The sequence below is a fragment of the Macadamia integrifolia genome, chromosome 8 (assembly GCF_013358625.1).
Source record: "Macadamia integrifolia cultivar HAES 741 chromosome 8, SCU_Mint_v3, whole genome shotgun sequence".
Lineage (NCBI taxonomy): Eukaryota > Viridiplantae > Streptophyta > Magnoliopsida > Proteales > Proteaceae > Macadamia > Macadamia integrifolia.
Genome location: NC_056564.1, coordinates 10,479,310 through 10,502,314, shown reverse-complemented (window position 1 = coordinate 10,502,314; position 23,005 = coordinate 10,479,310). Strand labels below are relative to the sequence as shown.

Sequence of the window (23,005 nt, the reverse complement as noted above, 5' to 3'; positions counted from 1 at the left end):
TATTCTTCATTTTCATTTCTGTTATTCAAATATTGATTTCATTTGTGGGTTTTCATATTCTTCTTCTTCTTCTTCTTCATCATCCAATAAAAGCCGCTGAGTTTGCTAGATTAACATTGTTCTTGTGCTCTTCGAGCTTGGTTTCTATTTGCTTTACTTTTTCGCCTTCTCTGTTAAGAGGGATTTTCTTTTTCCCTTTTCGACCTTTATTTATCTTTCTATATCTCGGTTGCAGTTGGGCTTCTTGCATTGCAGTAGACACTCCTTTGTGTCTCTATAGCTACATGAGAGTGAGAGTGATGAGGGTTTTTCTCCTCGTCCCGCTCAGAGCTCAATAGTAAGCTGAGACTGGGTGGAAGGGTTTTATTCTCTTCATTTCTTTTCAGGGTAGTTGAGTTGCGAGTGACATCATTTCCTTTTGACCCATTAGCATTGCTTTGTCGAATCCAATAAAAATACGATCCTATCCATTCCTTCTGTATGTTTTGGTACATAGCAGCCATGAGAGAAACAGTTGAGAATCTAATGAGTTATCCTTCTACTTCTTCAAGTTTTTTGGGACACTCACTACTCTCTGTTGCAGTTTTTTTCCTTTTTCTGATCTGCAGTGTTCTTCTATGTTCATCTTTTTCTTCATTCCTTATCTGTACTGTTTTGATTTTATCCACTCTTCTTCTCTTCAAAGTCACGAAGAGGAAACCGATTTCTATGGGTGATCTAACAAAAGAAGTTGTTAGCACCAGTTATAGGGATGTTTCAGAAGAGGTTACCCAAGAAAAGCAACAGGAAAGTGAGGATATTTCAGAAGAGGAAAGTACAGAAGATGAAGTGGATCAGCTTCAAAAGAATCAAAACTTCGTCACAGGATCAGAGGGTTTATCGTCGGAAAGTGAAAGGATCAATCACTCATCGACCAGTGAGGATTCTGAGGTTGATTGGCCGTTTTCCAGCGAAGTGAGACGGGGTCCAGCTTGCTCTGATGATTCCATTTCAGACGACGACAGCCTTATTGAAATCGAGCTCCCAGAAGGTAACTACTTTGGTTCAAAGGAAGACCAAACCATAAAGTCACGGCCAAATTTGCCGGATTTATTGCCGGAATCAATGTTCCCACAAGAGGATCTGATGGGGATATTAGCAGAGATTAATGAGATGAACGAAGAAGAAAACTTGATTGAGATCGACATATCAATGGGTTCCATCAAGTGTTCGAGGGTAGAGATTGAAGCATAGGTTGGCACTTTCTTTGGAGTTCGTCTTCTCTACGAAACCAATGTCTCTTTGGAGTTGATGATGTTATATTCTTATTGTCACTAGTAAGGGTTTAGGGTTAAAACTAAAAGTTTTGAAGTTTAGGGTTTCATCCCTCCTGTCTCGTTAGGGTTCTAAAGTTGTTCCACTTTTTCATTGACCATTGTAATTTTTTTTTCCCTATTTTCACAAATGAAAATACTTGGATATTGTGTATCAAATAAAAAATTTATAAAATAATATCTTGTTGGTTGATGAATTTTGAGTATAAGGTGGGAGATCCATGGTCATATGTTTGCATACATGGTCACGAATTTGAGAGCATGTCAAGTATTCGAGAGCATGTCAGATATTCGTAAATAGAAGGTAGAAGTAATGATTTCAACTACATAGTCATAGTCTATTATATTGTTGTTCACAAAAACCCTTATCCTCACTATGGACAAACATTTTCCATCAAATATAATTAAAAATTTTGAAAATTAAAGAAAATGTGAAGAGTAAAATTGCTTTCATTCAATATAATAATCTTAAGGGAAAATGAAGTGATTTCACATATGAGAATATCAAATGGCTTAAGTGATTAAGATTCCTGGAGTTCCTCGAGTTAAAAGGTATAAAAGGATTTACACACCCCCAACCACATTCTATATTTCTATTGATGATTTGTTAGCATGGGCTTTCTTCACCATGTGGGAAATTAATAGAAATGAATGAAATCAAATTAAGGACCAAGGCAAGTACCAAAGTTTGAAAGATGTGTAGAACCTACAGTTAGTGCTGTAGTTCATCTTAATATGGGTTGACATATTTGTTATCTAATAAGTCAATCGGGGATCACAAATTTCATTGAGAAGTAGTCCCAACCACCCATAACTATGTTCCAAATTTCAGTTTTAAGATGAAGTAAATTAATATGCTTAAAACTTAAACAACTTATTTAAACTATTAAATAGGGAGTGGAACGAACACTAGGATAGCCTAGTGGTGGTAGCTTCAGCTTGTGGAGCCGGCACCCATGGGAGGAGATCATTGGGATCCAACCCTGTCGTACGCATTGTGTGAGTGTGTGTGTGTGTGTGTGGTATCGGAGAGGATCGGTAGGTATCGATCACTTTTTGCCTCTTGCTTTTCAGAAAAATGTATATTTTTTATTGTTTTATCCCTAAAACGATATGGGTAATCGATGTAGATTGATCAAGAATCAGGAATTGATCTCAACCGATACCGATACAATCGATACAATACCGATACTTGAAACCATGGTTCTGACAAAAACTTAGAAATCCCATATATTCATGATCACGTATCATGTTGATTCTTTGCTCAACACCGATGATGTCTGCAAGATTTATATAAGTCAGAATGGGAAAACTAAGAAGTCTAGACATACTTTCTATGACTTATGCAAATACAGAGGAGTATTGGTAGGAAAAAAGTTATGAGAATAGAGAAACACAGACAAATTATAAGGTGGGTGCTTTTGAGAAGTTACCCATTGTTAGAGCACTAGCAAAGATAACACCAGAGAGGATGAAGATGATAATAGAAGCTCTCTTTAGCAATGTAACCAATTTTCTTACAAAGAACTGCCCCCAAAAGCCAGCCAAAACTGATACTGATATGAGATACAAAGCTGCCAAGGACCCAAAAAAAAAACAAAAAAAGTTTCCAAAAATGATAATGCAAGGAGAATTGAACTTTTTAGTGCGGCTAATCTAGGCCACATCTGTAGCTTTGCTTGTGAGTGGTCTTGGTGGCAGTGGTAATATAAATGAATGAGGGGGATAGAAACAGAATTGGCTCATCTTCAATTCTTGCTTCTCCAATTCTCTACTAATGCCTCATAATCTATTGACACGTGTCTTTTCTCTATCCAATGGTTAATACAATATAGATTTTAAAACCTAAAACTACTAAGCTTTTTGAAAAATCAAACCACTTACCTTTTTTAAACTACTACATTTTTTAAAACTTATGCCCAAAACCCAAATTCCTCGAGTCCACTACTTCTCTTTCCGACTCTATTAAGGAGCGTAGTAAGACTGACTTGGTGCTAGCAAAAGTGGTAAATCCCGACGTGATTTCTTAGAAAGATCTAAGGCCATAACAACAAACTGTAGTATCAAAAACGATCTTAAGAGTCTCATTAGCATTGGAGAAGCCAACTTATTCTGGCAAAATAATCATTGTAGGGACAAGGTTCCATAAAAGTTTCCATAATAGGAAAACCAGTATTTGGGTAGCACCTGCAACTTCTAAACTGACTTCCACACAACGCTAGCTAAGTATAAAACCCAAGTGACAAAGGATATGCAACAACCTTTGTTATCAAGGTTCCCTTCCTAGTTGCAGGAGAACATGGTTTTAGGAATAGATCAGCCGATATGATATGGATATGATATATTTTATGAAAATGCTGTTTTGATCTGAAATCGGTACTGATATAGCCCGATATGACTGATCGTATTGATATCAACAACAACCGATAGAAGGATAACATTTTAAGAGAGGTGGAATGGGAACTCTTGAAGCTGTTCACCGTCAGATTGGAACCTCGAGAATAACCACTTAGCCTCGTGTATTGTGTTGGGCATCGATAGATATAGATATCTTGTATTCTGTGCCTTGCATAAGTGAGTTGATGCCAAAGATCAATAAAAAAAAACAGTTGATGCCAAAGGCCTTGAGACCACCTTTGCACATTATGATTGTTACTGGCGGGTCTCATGTGGTGGGTTCAGGATGGAAGCCCCCCAAGCAAATTTAGGATTATATGATATTATGACTATTTTGGTAAAAAACAACCTAGGGCTTTTGCTATATATTAACAATATCTCATCTCCCTGTGGATATGGATGATCTTTTCAGACTACATAAACCTTTGTTTTGTGTTTATAAAAATCGATTGGATTGCAAGTGATAGGTATGAAATTACCAAACAAAAGAACTTGTTAGATTGACTAGTTCACCAGAAATGCCAATAAACTCAAGTGGCAAAAGAATTAAAAGAGATGGAATCAAAATTTACAGATGAATAATTATACAGAAGCTATAAATCCTACCAAAAACAGAGCACCAAGCATGGCTCTCTTTTTTTCCCTCCTTAATTGGGGCGCCGGGAAGGATAGATTAGTTGGGCGGGCTACAACAAGTAAAATAAGCCAAACAACAAATCATGTTGCCTTCTTGCGAGAAAACCGCTGCAGAGACTTGGGCAGCTGGTTGTCCTCCTCGCTTATTCTCTGCTTCTTTAGCTTCTGTTCCTCTTCCCTCATTTGTTGTTCCAAGAAAGGCCTCTTGGCTCTCACAACCACTTCCTGCTTCTTTGTCGCCAATTTACTTGGTTTGCTCCTCCCTTTTGTTTTCTTCTTGAAGGTCTTGCCTTTTACGGCAGCAATGGTTGCTTCCATTTCAGCCTCTCTTTCCTGCTTAGTTGGTTTTTCTTTCTTCCTTCCTTGTCTGACATTACCTATCCTGGTGGGATCCAGCATGATTGTCTCGGGTGGAAGCTTGTCCAGAAGAGCGTGCACCTCCTTTTCCCTCCGCTGTTTAGAAGTTTCAAATGGGTTTGCCACCCAGGAGTCAAAGTTGGGTTCTCCAGAACCTGGGACTAGAATGGATGATATACCCATGGAGTGCCCAATACCCACAACATCCTCATAGGGTCGGAACAACACAGTTCCTACCTGATATCCCTTTACCATTGAATGACTCATGTACCGGCCATATTCCTGGGCTCCAGACGAGTCTTTCCATATCTGTACACGTGATCCATTTCCAATAGCAAGTAAACCTCTCTGACTGAAATCCAATGTCTTAGCATGGCCTGAATATGTGTGGAGAACCTCGAATTTCCTCAAATCCCAGAGCTTTATCTTCCTCTCCATGCCTGCTGTAGCCATGAGATGGCCTCCAGGGTGAAAGGCAATTGCAGAGATGGGCCCATGATGGCACAGCATCTTAACAAGAGGAGTGGAACTGGTGGGTTTCCACATGGTGACTTTTCCACAGGAATGACCCAAGGAAACAACAGAATTGAAGGGATTCACTTCCATTACACTACAACGGCCAAGACCAGTCCGATGGTTACCCACCATTTCGCCCATTGTGACATCCTGGTAATGAAGCTGACCGAATTTGTTTATCGATGCTAGGAGGAAATGGTTCTTCAAAAACTGAAGTTTTACCACTGCACCATGTTCCTGAAATAAATAGGAGCATCGGGTGCTGATAAGCTTTAAGCGGTAACTGCCATATAATGGAAAAACAGTAAACCCAAGCAGTATCTTGATGGTGGCTGCACTAGTTGCAACCTGGCTCCATTGGATCTCCTTTTAAGTGTTCGACCCAGTTAAATCCCCAGGAGACACATCCATACCTAACAGCCCCAAAGCCTTTTTCCTTCCACAAAATGAATGGCATTTGAACTCACAGAAGTAAGGAGGGGAGGAACGGGGGGAGGGGGGACGTGGGTAGAATTCAACTCATCTTATCTTTGCACTGGACAAATTCCTTTAGAACTCAGTCAATCTATAGCTTCAATAAAATTTGAGATGTAAAATATCAGAATAAAACCTGAAGGCTGATAGGTCTTAATGGTATAATTAGACTAATGTCACGTTGATGGATACACATTTCAAGTTCTTGATGCCAAAAGGCAGATACAGATTTTTTAACACCCACCCAAAAAAAAAAGGAAGAAGAAGGTGAGCACAAATGCAAGACATCCTAGGGCAGAATGCTAACCTTGAGGCAGTGAAGTTCTGTACCATCCCTGCTATATATATATGGATACCTGACAGTCAAAAGTACCAAGTGAACAAATTCAGACTGCAGACACAAATTAAATAGGGAAACTCATGATATCAGTAGAAGCAAAAAAGGTAAATCTCAATATATTTCATAGGTTGCTGGATACATGAAGATGCCGCCCATAAAGCAACACTTCAAGCAGTTTAACTGAATTTTGTGACGAAGTAAAACCTTATATGGTAGCACCAAAAAGTCACAGTAAAAGTCTCAGAACTATGTAACATCATTTGATGCTTTGTGACATATATCTGATAGTTTGCATTACAACATTATTTAATGACAACCCACTATCTAGCCAAAAAAAAATTCGCTTGAGCTTGTATTTCATGCCTAGGGGTGTCAAATGGTCGGTTCAGTCGTTTTTTTGGGTTTTTGCCTACTGAAATCGGACTGATAAGGTGTTCGCTTATTGGTTTTTTCTGGCTTTTGGTCCAAATGGTCTGTCTCTGTTGGTCTTATTGATCAAGTTCAGTCGGTTGATTTTGATTGGTTCAATTGGGTCGGTTTGATTTTTTACAGCGCTAGCCAGACCCTTATACAAGAAATTAACACTGTAAAATAAATTGGATATTAGTTAGCAACAAATAATGGGTTGCCCAACAAACCATAGGATACCTGCCCAAAAAACAACAGTAGCCCCCCCTACCATATAGCAACAACAACTCAGCCTCATCCACATGGATCATTGCCCTCCAATCAACTATATTCGAGGTCATACTTGATACATGGCCTAACCTATGTATGTCTTTCCTCACCACTTCTCCCAGGTCAGCCTAGGTCTGCCCCTGGCTCTTTTAGCTCCTTCAATGAATTCAATTTGAATCAGATCACTTTTCCATACTGGAGCATCCAAAGGCCTCCGTTGAACATGGTCATGCCACATCAAACAACTTTCTCGTAGCTTATCATGTATAAGAGATACTCCAAATTAGCTCTAATATGATTCATTCCTTACTCTTTTCTTCCTAGTTATGCCACATATTGATGTAGAGACCCATGCTGGCCTACAGTATAAGAGGAAGAAGAAATCCAGCCAGCCCAACCAGCTTTGGGCTGATCGAGCCAGCCAGCCTGGCCCCCAACTTTGGTCCTATGCTGGTCCACCTTTGCAGCCATCGAACCAGCATAGCAGCCCTTTGTTTAGTCTACGTTTTGCTTCTTATTTTGCTCTTCTAGAAGAGCCTCCAAGGTGCCATCGATCCAGCCTGCAGCTTACTGTCCAGAAGCTTCCAAGAGTGTCCTGTGATTCTCCATACAGCTGGGATTTTGTCTTCTTGTGTTTGACCAGTCAAACCTCAAGTTGGACAAGTTGAGCTAGCCTTCTAGAAGTCCCTAGTATTGTCTCTTAGAGTACAAGTCAGTAGTAAGCTGCTAAAAGCTATTAATTTCCTTTTTCATGTTAGTTTCCTATTTGGTTTATTCCTAAATTGTAAGGTTGTGCCTAGTCTACTATATAAATGAGATCATTGTACCACTTTTAGAATTAATGAAGAATTGATGACTTGCAGCCAATGTGTACTCTAATTCCTGAGATAGGATGTCCCAGCAGCTGAAATAGCTGCGGGTGAGGGGCCCAGGCTGAGATAGTCATTATCCCACAATCCCACCTACATCTATCCCACTCCATCTTTCTCTTTCTTACTTCTTTGTTTACTGAAGTGAGAGAGTGATTCGAGTGAGTGTTATTTGAAGACCACTAGAAGCCTTGAAACACATCCACAAGACTTACTTGAGACCTGCTGTAGAACAAGAGATCAAACCACACCTGTCAGGGTTTCTGAAGCTGATCGACCGGGACCAGAACTCCTCAGCCCCTAGCCAAACTGAAAACCCTTTTAGGGAATTGTTCCTTGTACTACGAGGCACAATCGACCTGCACAGAAGAACCTTTGGAGGTCCCCTGTGGAAGCAGCAGGGTTTTCTCTTCCTTCTACTGAAACCCTAATCCAGCTAAGGTGTTTGTTGTGTTGCTCCGTTACGGACCATCTGGGAACCAGCTTTGGGGGTTCTCTTAACCTCATTACAGGCCTCATTTGACCAGGTCTGGAAGTTCTAAATCCATTTTATTTTGTGACTTCTAGTTCAGCCCTATTCCATCTTTGTGAAGCTTCTTTGGGTTCTGATATCTGAGAACCAGATCCGATTATTGATTGGGAGTTATTATTATTGGGGTTGTTTGCCTAGTAAACCAAACTTATGTCACATATCCATCTCAACATTCTCATCTCCGCTGCACTAAATTTATCTAGATGACATTTCTTCACTGCCCAACATTCCGCACCATACATCACAGCTGATCGTATGACTGTCCCATAAAATTCTCTTAAATTTTAAAGGAATACGCAGATCATACAACAGTCTGGGCATATCTCTCCACTTCATTCATCCTATTTTAATTTTTTGTGAAACATCATCCTCAATATCACCTTTTTTTTTTTTTATGATTGAGCTAAAATACCTAAAATAATCACTTTGCAGAATCTCTTTCATCAATTTTCACACCACATTATCTGTCCTAGGGTAACTAAAGTTAACACATCATATATTCCGTCTTCGTTCTACTAATCTTTAAACCTTTCGGTTTCAAGATTGCTCTCCATAACTCCAACTTGAAACTAATCTCTGCTTTTGTCTCATCCACCAAAAAATATCATCAGCAAAAAGCATACACCAAGGAACCTCATCTTGAATGTCTTTGGTTAAATCATCCATGATAAGCGTAAACAAATAAAGGCTTAAAGTTAATCCTTGATGTAACACAATTGTAATTAAGAATCCACTACCTTCACCCCTCACAGTTCTTACATTAGTCACCACGCCGTTACACACATCTTTAATTATGTCCACATTTTTACTTGAAACACTTCTCTTCTCTAGTACTTTCCAAATTAACTCTTCTCTAGTACTTTCCATATCAATTCCCTAGGGGCTTTGTTATAAGATTTTTTTAGGTCAATAAAGACCATATGGAGATCTTTCTTGCAATCTCTAAATCTTTTCATGACTTTCCGAAGTAGGTAAATAGCTTTTGTCATGGATCTTCTTGGCATAAAACCAAATTGGTCCTCCATAATAGTAGTTTATTGTCTCAAGTGGGTTTCAACAACCCTCTTCCCTAATTTCATAGTATCATTAGTTTTATGCCTCCATGGTTATTGTAGCTCTGAATATCACCTATATTTTTTAAATCGGAACCACAATATTTCTCCATTCATCTGGAATTTTCCCTAAACTTCTTTTACCTTGGACACCGTAATTTTTTGTACATATCTACAATATGTGGTGCCTTGATGGGTAATGCAAACATGCAGTCTTCCTGGACATTATTACTAAAACACTCAATAACAATTAAAATGAAGAAATAAAGACATTTAACTAGTATGCCTAGTCTGTACCCATCTTATAAGCCCATTATAAATAAAACTCATCAGATCAAAGGCCCATACATATTTCAACCCAAAGCTTATTTCCAACAAAATAAGCCCATTTAGGAGATTTAATTGCATCATTTTGACACTAACATTTTTTCTTAATGTCATAGAACTATTATTTTGCAAGTAAACAAATGATCTTTATGGTTTAAGAACCTCTTCCAATATTAACAAAAAGGGACCTTACTTTTTCTGGGCGGCAGCAAAGAATAGCTCATTGTGCAAGAAAACAATATCACGAACTGTTTCCCTGACCTGAAAGAACTCAATGCATACGAAAGTATAAGTTCCATCATCAATTCATATGTTGGGTTTACAGAATACATCAAAGAATCCTTAGTGAATGGAACTGAATAACGAAACAGAATAATAATAATAATAATAATAATAATGGACACAACTAAACATAGTCCTCAAGAAAACTCTTCTTTTCCTTTAAACTGCATTTACTTGATTTACACATCCAGCTCAACCCAGAAAGGCTTGCCGAAGTCTTGAGGTTGGCATATGTTTCACACACACACACACAATCTCTCCCTCCCTCCCTCTCTCTAGGAAAGAGAATTCTGCAACAGGCAGAGGATTTTTGGTTTTCTCAAGGGTCAAAAAAACTCTAGATCTTGCCTCCACCAAAAATGAGAAAGCACATTCACGAATCATGATGATAGGTGTAACAATAACGAATACCCAACAATATATAGAATGAATAAAACAAAGTTCAGGTACAAAATTCCACATTGTTACATGGATACCCAGCAAGAAAGTAGATCAAGTCCAACATGCTTGTTGCAGGAATAAGCTTCAACATTCAAATCAAGATTCAATTCATAGTTTTTCAACATAGATATTGCAATTATCGAGCAATTCTAGCTTCACAAAAAAGAAGTGCTTGGGAAATTTTAAAATCCCTAAGCAGATAAGAATTTTTGGTAGAACAGGGATTCCTGTAGAGAAAAGCTCAGTTGGAAGTCTGCTTTGTTGTTCACAAGGAACACAACCATTTCAGTCTCTTCAAAGGTCAAACATCAAAGAACACAGATTGGAGGCAGCATTATGACATTGGTGAGAACCATTCAACAGTACACTATTGAAGCAATAATGACCCAGTCCACTACTACCAATGAACATCGATCAGGTATCAGACCGTGTTGCCAAATAATTTGGTCTCAGGTGAAGATCAGGCCAATGAACTACCTCCTAGCCAATAGACTGCAACTTATAGAAGGTTTGACTTTAGAAGCATTTCAAGAGGATGCGGGACAATCCCTGGACCATCGTTTTATTTAAGTTTTAGAAACATATTTTATATGTGTTTTGCAATAATTTAATTACTTAAATGCATGATGCCTTAATGATTTAACAGACAATCGATGAAGTATAGTTCATCTTTTTCAACCATAACTGGTATTAATTTTTTGAAAAAAAAAAGAAATCATGAATGAGCTGCTCAAATCTCTAGGACAGTATCAAACCTGAAACTCTTTAATTAGGCACATATTTTTCATGTCTATGATTGCCAGGTGGCCCTTGCGTCCAGCAACTGACATGTAACGACCACTTGAGGTATAGTCCAGTGTGTATGGGCCTAGCTCTGCAAACATAACAGAAGACAGAGGTTAAACTCTTGAACCCAATTATGATTCAAAATGCCAGAAAGCGCTAATTACTACACTACCACAGGTCCACAGTGGTTCGGTACAAGATTAAACACCTCCCACCCACCCACCCCCAGCATGGATGAGTAGTTTTCACTTTTCAGATAATGTGTATAACACATCTGAGTGGGAATGCGATACTAAAACAATTCTTAGACAAAATTGTTAAATGGCACAAGACCAACTCATTTTGAAGATAGACTAGAGCTTGACCCCTGTTGCTCTGCAGCATTCTAATTGTTTTATTTGAATCATGATCCAACAAACAAGAAAGAATAACATATGTAATAAGAACCTAAAACAACTGGGTACTGTAACCTAGAGATGTGTTTCACTTAAGATGCGAGAGAATGTGGCTTCAAGTCTCAAATCAGCCACTTGGTTCCAATCCATCTAGGGTTGGGATCCTCGACATCCTACAGAGACAGTTCTGAACAGTCTGGCAAAACACGCTGGAAACCATGAGGATGGAAAACAGAGACTAATTTGGGCTTCTCTCTTTTTTTCTTTTTACTCCACAAAGTAGAACAATAATAAAAGTAATAAAGTTAAGGGGAATTTTTCCTGTGGGAAAGGTGTAGCCTCCACCAGTGGCCCTCCTCTCTCTCTCTCTCTCTTCCCCCTCCCCTCTGAAATGACCTCCCTGCCCCCATTAACTGAACCGATTAGGGGCTCTGGTTGGTTGTTCCTGCCCACGTAGCACTACCGGACAGGCTCTCCCTAAAGTTAATTAGCCACCATGAGCTTTTTCAAACGCCCACAATAGATGTACATGAGGCTAAATATGGGGCTGAACAAATAGGAAAAATGGATTTAAATAAAGTTTGGGTGTCATGACAGAGATACAGGTAGATCAGCTGCCAAAGGGGGGGGGGATAAAATAGGAGGAATCTACCTGCTTGAACAGACCTCGAACCCAATTCTGCCTGAATTCTTCATGGGGTCTTGACATTCAAGCATGGAATCCCACTAGCAAAGAAACTGTTTCCCTTTCTTATCTTTTTTCTTTCTTTCTTTCTTTTTTTTCCCGACTATTTTTTATAGGAAACTATCTAAAATTCTTTTGGGTAGCTTGACAACCAACATGACCTTAAACACAGTTGAACACTCAACTAAAAGGTTTAGTTGAGTGGGGAGCTTTAGTCAGATCTTAATTCAGTTTCTGATAATGTAAAACCATTCAATTGAGAATTGTTATCTGATAAATAAATTCGAGAAACAAGTTACTAATTGGTAAATTTAATGGGCATCATAAAGCTACAAGTTACATATTAGAGAAAATAAAAATCCAAATCAACCTGGTAAAACCATATCAAATGGCTTCCTTGAGCTCAAGAGATCTACTTCACGAACAATTGATTCCTGTTTGATCCTCCATGTCTTCTCTAGACCTTCAGCCTCCAAGTAACCTTCCTCACTTGGCATAAGCCACTGCAAGCACATTCACAACTTGTTAACTCAAAAGGAAAAAACTCAAGTTTGAAAAATGGATCAAGCTTTCTAGAAGCCTAAATCAGGAACTAAAATCCAGGATATGGATCAAAATTAATAACGTTAGGATTAGTATTGTCGTAATAAATGGAAGCTTAGATTGGCATAACATCCAGTTCCGGAGAGAACAATACCCTACCAAGATGTTTGACATTAAACACAAGCAAATAATTTATTTAATGTGCTTCAAATTAGATTCTGATTATTTCTACTTAAGTAGAGAATCTGATTATGTGGGATCCACTATATTCTTGTGATGTACCTAACAATCCATACCATATCTCAATTCAGTAAGTTGACATGAACTGCAAAGCCTAGTCATTCTATCTGTTTCAGTGACATTAATCCTTTCTACAATACTCTTGATACAGGGCCAATTGGCTGCTATTATGTAGCCTTCAACAAACAATTTTAGGAATGTGATGCAATTTGGCTCTATCCTGTTGAGAGTAAAGGGAAATGAAGGGAAGAGGAAGCAAAATTAAATTGAAAAAGAAAATGGAAACTTTGGTATTCATGATTGCATAATTAACTTAAAACCTCATAAATATGGAAACTAAACTTTTCAAATGGATTATTTACTTTCCTATTCAGGTTCAAAGAATTCAGTTGAAAACTGAAGTACAACTTAATTGAGAAAGATATGAGGACCCCGAGTAACCTATCTAGCCGACCCCCTCAAACGCAATGTACCACATGGTATCCAACTCTCTTTCATTTTACCTTTGCAAGGAACTTTTTATTCCTATAAGACCCAATCAAGTTTTGGGGGCCTTCACAAGGCTGACCTTGGGGTCCCCCTTTAAATTTTCCAATTTAATGAGTAGATTTAGGAAGTGGATGATGTTGCACAAAGAATTAAGATAGGATGAAGTACAATGGTGGATCCAGAGTACTGTGTGATCGAGTATTCCTTTAGAACTCAAAAGAAAAATTTTATAAGACAATAATACGACCAACAAATATGAATGGAGCTGAATGTTGGGCAGTGTAAAAATAACATATAGATAACTCAGTGTAGCTGAAATGAGGGTGTTGAGATGGATGAGTTGTAAACTAGAAAGGATAAAATTAGGAATAGAACTAATTTTGGAGTAACTCCGACACATGATAAGTTGCAATAAAGTCATTTGAGGTGGCATAGACAGATGCAACGTTGGCCTTTGAATGCTCTAATATGAAGGGGTGATTTGGTTCTGATTGAAAGAGCAAAAAGATCCAAGGGTGGCCTAAAATGACTTTAGGAGAAGTGAGGAAATGCATGCATAGCTTAAGACTAGTAACAAGTATGCCTTTGAATAGAGTTGATTGGAGTAAAAAGATCCATGTAGCCGAGTCCATTTAGTTGAGTTGAGTTGAGTTGAGTTGAGTTGAGTATTTAGGAATTTTGTTGAGTTAGTAACTTAGTTACAGAACCATTATGGTAATAACTAAAAAATTTTAAATTATATCTATTACTATTAAATAACAATATGTTGCTTTTCATATGAGTCTTGTGGCCTTTATATTGCTACTTCTTTCTTCTCTCCAATAAACTGATTATTCATCCAAGAAACAGAAAACTGTTGTGCACACAATGTACGCCACTAATCCTCACTTTTACCAACACAACGCTATAGGTTGAGGATTGAGGTAGTGGGGTAGGTTCTTGAAACTATTGCTTTGTGGCAGAGAATAAGCTATATAAAATTGATGGACTATGTAGTCAAACCCAACAAAGCTTGCCACCTTTTATAGATAAACACTTCATAAACCATATTCGACAAATAAAATTAGGAAAAAGAATGATGCCTAGTCGTGTGGCTCCTGTGCCCAGACACGGGAGCACACAAAATTACCGCCCCACCACCCATGAAATCAAAAAATTCCATCCATGTTGATGCCCCTGCGCACACTCTCATTGGCACCCGCCCTGATGCAGGGGCCACACAACCAGACAGAGATCTCTTGCCCATAAAATTAATAAATAAAATATCTTAAATAAATTTCAGAATGCTATCAACTTTTCTAATGCTCCATTTGAACTACTCTGAGAGAATAAGTTGTAGGATAAGACTAGGTATCTAAAAGCTTTAGTCGTTGTGACCTCTTTAGAACACTTGAACACTTGAGTTGCAAAGCAAGACATGACAAAAACGAAATAATTTTAACTTAAATATTAACAATATCCTAATTCTGCAGTGTCCAAGTCTATACATGTAAATTAATTACAACTGCAACCCATGAATTAACCCTAGTCGTCAAAACGTAGTACGGGAGAGTTGATCCATCATGCTGAATGTCAACCCACCAATCAGGAACATATCATTGAATTTATCCAAGTGGTCAGTGCAAAGGGCTAGAATTCTGAGGACATTAGTTCGATTCCAGCTTGCCCAACAATTTAACAACCAAAACACAAGGCGAAGAGAAAAAAAAGCCAGTGGGGTTATTAGAATGACCATGAGTCCATGACAATGAAGATAACATTACGTACTCAACACAATTCCAGGGACTTGAGAATTAGAAACACGAAACAACTTTCTATCTTGATAAATAAGAGACTTTACTCAGGAAGGATATGATGCAACTAAAAAGGATGTAGAAACAGTCTTAGTTTGCTTCTATTTAAACAATTACATCTCCTGTCGACAGTCTGGGAAAATATTTGAGGATTGCAAACATATTGAGGAAAAATACACACCATTTGCATCTTAAATGTCAAAGAGAGATTAGATGAGCATATAGAACTAAACCTTTTCAGCCTTGGCGGCAGCTTTCGCAGATTTTCCATACAACTCTTCTCTAACAGCAAGTTGTCCTTTCAGTTTTTTATCTTGCAAAACCTGAGAAGTATTTAGATATTCTACAAATTAGAGAGCTATATATGGTACTGTATAAAGATGAAATCCATCCATATCCTGCCAAATACCTCCAAATTTGCACCCTCGCCCCGAAGATACTTCTTTACTTTCAAATCCAAGTCAGCAAAAATATCCTGTGAACAGAGGATTGATATCAAAATTTTGGCATGTAGATGTAAAGAAATTAAAAGGAAAAACTTGAATCATATACAAGTGTAAATTAAGTATTATAAAGTTCTAGATCCAACATATTGCATACAACCCTTACTTTGACCATCAACGAATATCAGCAAAAGCTCAAAGAATTCTTCAGCCATAAAAAAGAAAGAAAACCCTCCAAGAAAATATAAGGAGCATGGAAGTAAGTCATCAAGAAAGAGGGTGGGATAAACTTGTTAAATTTATTAATGTCTTCTAATGCATAAACAACCAAAAATATGGACTTAATAACAGTAAACAACACATTTTCAGCATAGAACATGAACTTGATTATCACCTTCTCAACCGGAGGAATTAGTTCTTCAGAAGTTCCGCATCCTTGTTCCACCCCCATCTGGCTGATTGATGATTCAAAACAAGTTACTGCAACATGTTAAGATAGTAAACCGTTAATACAAGACAATAGTATCTCATCTCATGGGCAGCCAAAAAAAAAAAAATCTTTCCTCTCATAAGTGAAAGGTCAAAAATAATGCAAAATATGAATAACTAATGTCAATCATATGATTTGCGCCAAAGTCGTCTTCACCCACGTTTAGATACCCATTTGTTGGACGACAAAAAATAATGAGATTAGAGATTAACGATTAAGAATATTTAATCATTCTTATTACAGATCTGCCATTCAGATGAATAGATGCCAGAATAGTTGCCATGGAGTCTAGGCGACAAAGGCATCAGAGAGCTGCTTAAGCACTTAAGCGCCTAGGCACCCTTGTATTTTTTTTTACATAAATCTATCATAAAAATAATATAATTGTGTTTATATGCTACATAAAGAATCAACCATTTAAGCCACGTCAAAAGAGAAGAATCAACATAAAAGCAATATCAATGCAAAATGATATAATTATACTAAATTGCTAGTAATGACCTAAAATGAGAAAATCAACAAATAATGACCAAAGTATAGATATATAAAGAAGCATACTCATCAAAAAAAAGCATACTCATCAAAAAACAAAGGAATAAACTAAAAAGCATGGTAACATATAGTTAAGAAGCAGAATTATAAAGCATGTAAATATGTAAGCATGTAGTATATTATTCACACCACTGCAATGCCAAAACAAGTTCCTCCAAGCCCTCCACAATGTTTCAATTTTCAACCCCCTGTCAGTCAATACATACAGTGCGCCTAGGCACCTTTTAAAGTAAAAACCAAGCATTTCGAATTAATATCTAAATATTCCTACCTGGAGAGAGGAGATGATTCATTAATAATAATAATAATAATCTTAACGAAAAACATAAAAATGAAACCAAAATGCTAAACTCTAGTAATCTTTAAATCTTAGAAAGGGTAAAATACATCACCAAGAGTCAAGTGTTCCACCATTTTAAGCAACGGAGAGTTGAACTATATCCAAAACTAGGAATTGTTTATCTCAGCAACTCACCCAAGTCAAATATATCACCCTAATCCAGGTTAAGAATGAGCATATATTGATAATTACAGCACATTCATTGGCAGCAGCAAGAAGATCACATGCAAGACAAAAATGCCTAGCTTTGATCAAGTGCCCATGTTGAGCTTACTGGTGCAAGAGCATTAGCATGAGCATGTGAAACAGTAAGCTAGAACGAGAACATCAACGATGAAATGTTCAGAGTTCAGCACATAAAGGAGCATGAAAATAAGCATACCAGAATGAGTAAACAGTTCTCTGCCAGCAAGTAACAATTTATAGCATCTTCAACTGGAAGTGAATTTGGAAATTTTCTACTACTTAGTTGAGTTTCAATAATGGTATCATTCAGTTCACTACATGAAAAAACAACAATTGCATGAAAAACACATCATGAAAGAGTAAGCAACAAAAAAGCTTTATATTATAAGCGGAATACATCAAGTAATATCATCTGCATAACAACAAGCCCAACAGATGGAGATCCAGATCCAATAGATCTCTCTCTCATGTAAATGATAGATGACAGCAAAAATTTTAGTTAATCACCAAAATTTCACAAGATTATGTCTACTCATGAAGTTTTTCACTTATCAAAGGCCAAATGATTGTCCTTTCTGGGGCACCCAATACTTTAAGGCTTAAAACTCTCTAAGTAAAAAAATGTTTCAAGGAAATATTTGACGAAACTAACTTCACAGACCCAACTTCTGGTTCAAATCTAGAGAGTCAAACAAGGTCCAAGTGCAACATCTACTAACTCTTTAGTCTATTAGAAGGTGATGCAGTTCAGTTCAAGGAGGAGGAGGAAGAAAGAAAAGACAGGGGGTTTGCAACGGAAGAAGACAGAGTAGGAGGAGGAAAGAAAAAAAACAGGGGGGAACCAGAGAAGAAAAAGAGGAAGCAAAACAGCAAAAAAGGGTGGCAAGAACCAAGAAGTGGAGGAGGAGGGGACAAAGGGGGGGAACAACCAAAGAAGAAGATGAAAATATATATATAACTTACCAGAAAGATTATGCCGCCGGAGGGAAATCTCCCAGCCTTTAGTTCAGGGTTTAGTAGGGAACAACCAGTTAAGGGTGTCAACCAGTACAGTTTAGATACCAAAACCATTCCGTATCAAGAAAATTCCTATATTTCAATAACAATACCATTCCAGCTCCGGTATGGTTTTTATTCAGTATAAGTATGGTATCTTATCTACGAAGACGGTTTCGGTACTGTTTTTATTCAATACTTTTGCTGTTTTTTGCCTTTTACCAAATGGTTTTGTCTTAAAACCGACACCGTACCAAACTGAGAAAGATACCGTTTTGTCATACCGAGATCCTGAATCTCCTTTGGTTTGGTAGATTTCTGTATGGTTTCGGTATCGGTACCAAATAAACACCCTTACAACCAATTCTCTTCTCACTTTCTCTTCTTTTCCGATTTTAAGAATGAATTAAAACTGATTGTTTGCAACTAAATTCTAATCTTCCATGCTTTCATGATCACTTAAATCCAACCTAGCTTTCCAATTTGAAATCATTTCTCATTCTTCTGGATTTCTACATCTAATATTAATTAAGTTTAACCCCTGAAAAGGGTAAGAGGAAGTTGGAAGGAAGCAGAATGAGAAAGAATGCAAGCACTGCAGCTTCACCTTGAATCAGAAAAAATGCCAATAAATGAATGAATAGAAGAACCCAATATAAGTTAAGACATTCTGAACAAATACTAGACTTCCACGAGGACCTTTCTTTCAATTGTAAAGTACTATAGTGGAATGTGAACACGATTCACAGACTAAAACAACAAACAAGCTGCCCAAAAGAAACAAAAAAACTTCCAATCTATAGCTACAACTAGTTCTTTGGTAAAGTACTAGAGTTTGAGGTTGGGTCCAACAACACTTTTGAGTTTGGGTTTCTCAAACTCAGGCAAATGTTCACTCCTATGGATCAAATACCAAAGAACTAGTTAGGGGTTGACTTTGGATGCATTACTCATGTCTGAGTCCAATCCAACTTGATTGCTTTGTTTAACAACGATGGGAGAAAAATTTACACAGATGCATCCACTTCACTGTGAGAAAAACTTACAAAGAAGAGATAGACTCGCTGGCCGAACGGAGATGGAGAAGACGAATGGGGCACCGGAGCAGGGGCTCAACTCAATAGCCTCAGATGGTGACTCTCCGAAGAAAAGAAGCCGTAAGTTGCCCCACCGCCGCTGCTATCGCTTTTGATGGAGTCTTCAGCAACCGAAAGAAAAAGAAACCGAAAAGAGGAAGGGAAAGGGTAATTGATTGTTAGGACTATTGCCCTCAGTCGCCGGCCGCCGTGAACGAAGACAGAGGGGAAAGGGTTCCAACTTCCAACGAGAAGAAGGGGCCAAGCCCCTGTTTTGGTATTCTAAGACGGGGAATAAGGGTTTGGGGGACTTTGGGGCTCGGCTTCCAGGTTTTACTTTACGGTGTGTTTGTTTGTAACCAAGCATGTTACAAAGCTGTTTGTAACCGAAATTTTTTGGGGAAAAATTCGTCTGTGAAGAGTTGATCTGGCGGAGAGTGGTGGAGATGGCTCCTTTTGTTGACACGTGATGCCCACGACCGACGGCTGAGAATAAAATTCGGACCTTGGTTCTCAATATCAAGGTGTGGTGAAGATGGCTTCTTCTGTTTACACGTGGTGGTCAAATCATACCTTCTGAAAACCAAGGTTCGATTGGAGAGCTATAACCTAAGTAGGATTTTATTTAATTTCGACTAGATTTAGGAGTTGAAATCGTCTGCAATTTCGATCTCGTACAATTCCGTATAATACCACATTCAGGCGATGACACGTGTATTGATACCAATACAATGGTCCAAATATGGTACAACTAATAAAACATTAAATCAGTGAAAAGGCATTTAAATCAGATATGGATCATTGTATTGGTATTAATACACGTGTCACCCCCTGAATGTGGTATTTCACGGAATTGTACGAGATCGAAATTGCAGACGATTTTTTTCCCTAGATTTAGTTCTCCTTGGAAAAAAATCGTCTGCAATTCCGATCTCGTACAATTTCGTGCAATACCACCTTCAAGCGGTGACACGTGTATTGATACCAATACAATGGTCCAGATCTGATTTAAATGCATTTTCACTGATTTAATGTTTTATTAGTTATACCAGATCTGAACCATTGTATTGGTATTAATACATGTGCCACCACCTAAAGGTGGTATTGCACGGAATTGTACGAGATCGAAATTGCAGACGATTTCAACCCGTTCTCCTTTGATCAATTTTTGAACGAATCTTCACTTATGGTATGTCTTTTAACTCTGCTATTATATACACAATATGGTGAAAGTTTGGCTCTAACAATTTGGATCCGTCATCATGATATTATTGCTAAACATGCTCTTTATTTCATTTTTCATATAAATCAAACAGTCGTCATAATTTAAACATGCTAAACATGACTCTGCACAAGAACTAAATTATTGTTCAAAATTTTAGAAGTCTGCATGTCCATGATTAATCAAATTTCCCTTAATGAATATAGCAAGAATGGAAGTACAGACAAATCAGAAAATTGAAACTAAAACTTTAATTGAAAGGTAAAAGCTTAAACTAAGAACCTCAAAGAGAATGTAAATCATCGAAAAGGATAAAAGATGGGATGCAGACTCACATGCGCCTTGATCTTTTTGCTGTTCTGTGATGTCGCTGCTTCAAGAGTGAAGACTCACATGTGAATTTCAGCTCTTCTTTGATTTCAGCCTAGAACACAAAAAACGGAAACACTTGCACCAGAAAAAAAAAAACAGCCCAGAACACGCGAATAGTTCCGTTAATTCCTAACCCAATCAACCTTATAAAAAAAACAAATATAATACATATATATGGTGGGGACAAGCGTGGAGTTCGTGAGTTTTGAATCTGAAGAAGAGAAACGCATGAAGCGTTTGTGATTTTGTTGCAAGGATGGGGAGGGCTGGATGGATGTATCTTCTAGATCTTTTCGCCTCTCGCTCTGTTTTAGATTGTGTCACAAGGAGCCATTCCTGATCATCAAAATCAGTGAGAGAACTCTGAATAATAGGAGGAACCCAGTTTTCGATCAAATCTCTATATTGTACCTCTTATCTTCTCCAGCTTGCTGCTGGACCTACGAGAACTTTCAGCAATGTATAAAACTTGTACACCCACCCTTCCAGATGTGGAACAAGACTGTTCTTCCATGGGCCTTGGATCATATTCACAAAACTCTCGCAAAACAGTAGCCATTTCCGACGTAGAAAATGTCTGCAATTCGCTAAGTCTTGGATAAATTCCATACCTCTCTTGCAAAACAGGTCCAGCATCCAACAAATTCGAATGGGGTACCTCTCTTCTTGGTGGTATTTCTTGATCCTTCTGTTTCAAGGATCCAGAATCTTTACCACCCCTCTCTCAATCTCTCTGGTAAGGAATCGTGGTGGGCTGGCGGAACCGGAATCATAGGTGTAACTCATAACGCGCTAAGTTAGCAGAGAGAGCAAGAGATGAGTAAAACAAAAAAATACCTGTTAGGAAGGAAACCAGAGAGTGTGAGAGGTTCTTTGAACTTGAGGCTTGAGTCGCTTGACTTGAGGTTGAGGTTGAAGAAGACGATGAGTCGATGAGAGCTTGAGGACGAATCTTCTCCAGTGAAGAAAAGCTTGAGGTTGAGGAAGACTGGAAGAGGGCAGCGGCGGCGGTGGGAAGACTCGGCAGTCGGCACGACGAAACTCCAAACCCGGAAGGAAAAGATGACTTTTGCCGTTTACGCCCTCTGGGTTTTTTCGCATAGTAATTTACTCTTTAGTCTGCATAATCTTTACTAGTATTTCTTTATTAGTAGGGTAAAATAGATATTTAGGCAATTTTGAAAGGGTCGGGTCTCGCGGAGTAGATGGCTCGGTTCAAGTGGCCTTTTATGCGAGTCTTATGCGTGTCAAGTCGGTCGGGCATCCGATGGACTAGTAGTCAGACCGTAAATGGCCCATTTATTAAATGAATCGGCGCAGGTCAGGCCTTAAATAAATAGGGCTCCGTCGAGCCTATCAATGCGGGCTCATGATTGACACTCCTAAGCATAATTATGATGGTTAAATGTTAAATCTTTAGATCAACAAGATCGGGTTGGAATGTGTTGGGACAATATGGCCAAACTTACATCCCTAATCTAAAACATGGCCTAAGGTAAGAAATTGAATCAGTGTCGACCAATCCCAATCCTAAGACAATCCCATATGTGTGGATTGGCACAAACGATGGTAAAAAATCCGTTTTTTAAATGAAACAAGAGTGGGTCAAGTTCTCAAACGGAACTAATCCATACAGATGAAATCCACTGAAGAAAAAATGAATTTGGATCAATTCCTCATACGAAAATGCTTTTGTAGAGTCCCGTTATGGACGCTTGGATTCTATCAAGTCATTCTCTTCAATGCATTGGACTCTGACCTTGGTGGAATCCAAGTCCTGTTATGAACACTTAGATTCCATCAAGTCACTCTCTTCACAGCATTGGACTCTAACCTTAGTAGAATCTAGGTGTTGATGTCGGTCACATGAATATAGGACCTTCTCAAGAACCTTATCTGAATCCAGGAAAACCCTTAGAAAAAAGCTGACGGATTCCATCTGCGTGAATCAATCTAACCTGAATTGATTTTTTTTTTTTTTTCCTTAAGTAGAATACAAGAACCTGATCCACACTTAATGTAGGCCAATGCCGTATCTCAAACCATGATCCAGAGCTATAAAGACTTGAAATCCTCTAGATGTGAAAGAATTGGCCAAGATTCATCGGATCAAGTTTGTCATTAGAGACGTATTGATCTTCACTAGTGCACCTTAATCCCGCCCCCCAACTTACTTGCAAAGT

The 23,005-nt window shown here is 38.2% G+C and overlaps 1 protein-coding gene across 2 annotated transcripts; it reads right to left on the bottom strand.

The window, feature by feature from the left end:
• Window positions 1-4,185: 4,185 nt before the first annotated feature.
• On the bottom strand, window positions 4,186-21,893 carry LOC122087047 (probable U3 small nucleolar RNA-associated protein 7). Of its 2 annotated transcripts, XM_042656022.1 has the most exons (10): window positions 21,660-21,893; window positions 20,786-20,874; window positions 15,983-16,068; window positions 15,555-15,620; window positions 15,379-15,468; window positions 12,451-12,583; window positions 10,970-11,088; window positions 9,685-9,752; window positions 6,001-6,049; window positions 4,186-5,456 (listed from the first exon to the last, which is right to left on the bottom strand). In XM_042656022.1, exons 3-10 carry the CDS (start codon window positions 16,037-16,039, stop codon window positions 4,428-4,430), a joined length of 1,611 nt encoding a protein of 536 aa, XP_042511956.1. In that variant the 5' UTR covers window positions 16,040-16,068; window positions 20,786-20,874; window positions 21,660-21,893; the 3' UTR covers window positions 4,186-4,427. The 2 variants fall into 2 exon arrangements, with proteins under 2 accessions (XP_042511956.1, XP_042511955.1); XM_042656021.1 differs by lacking the exons at window positions 20,786-20,874; window positions 21,660-21,893 and adding an exon at window positions 19,199-19,559.
• Between the last annotated feature and the right edge of the window lie 1,112 nt (window positions 21,894-23,005).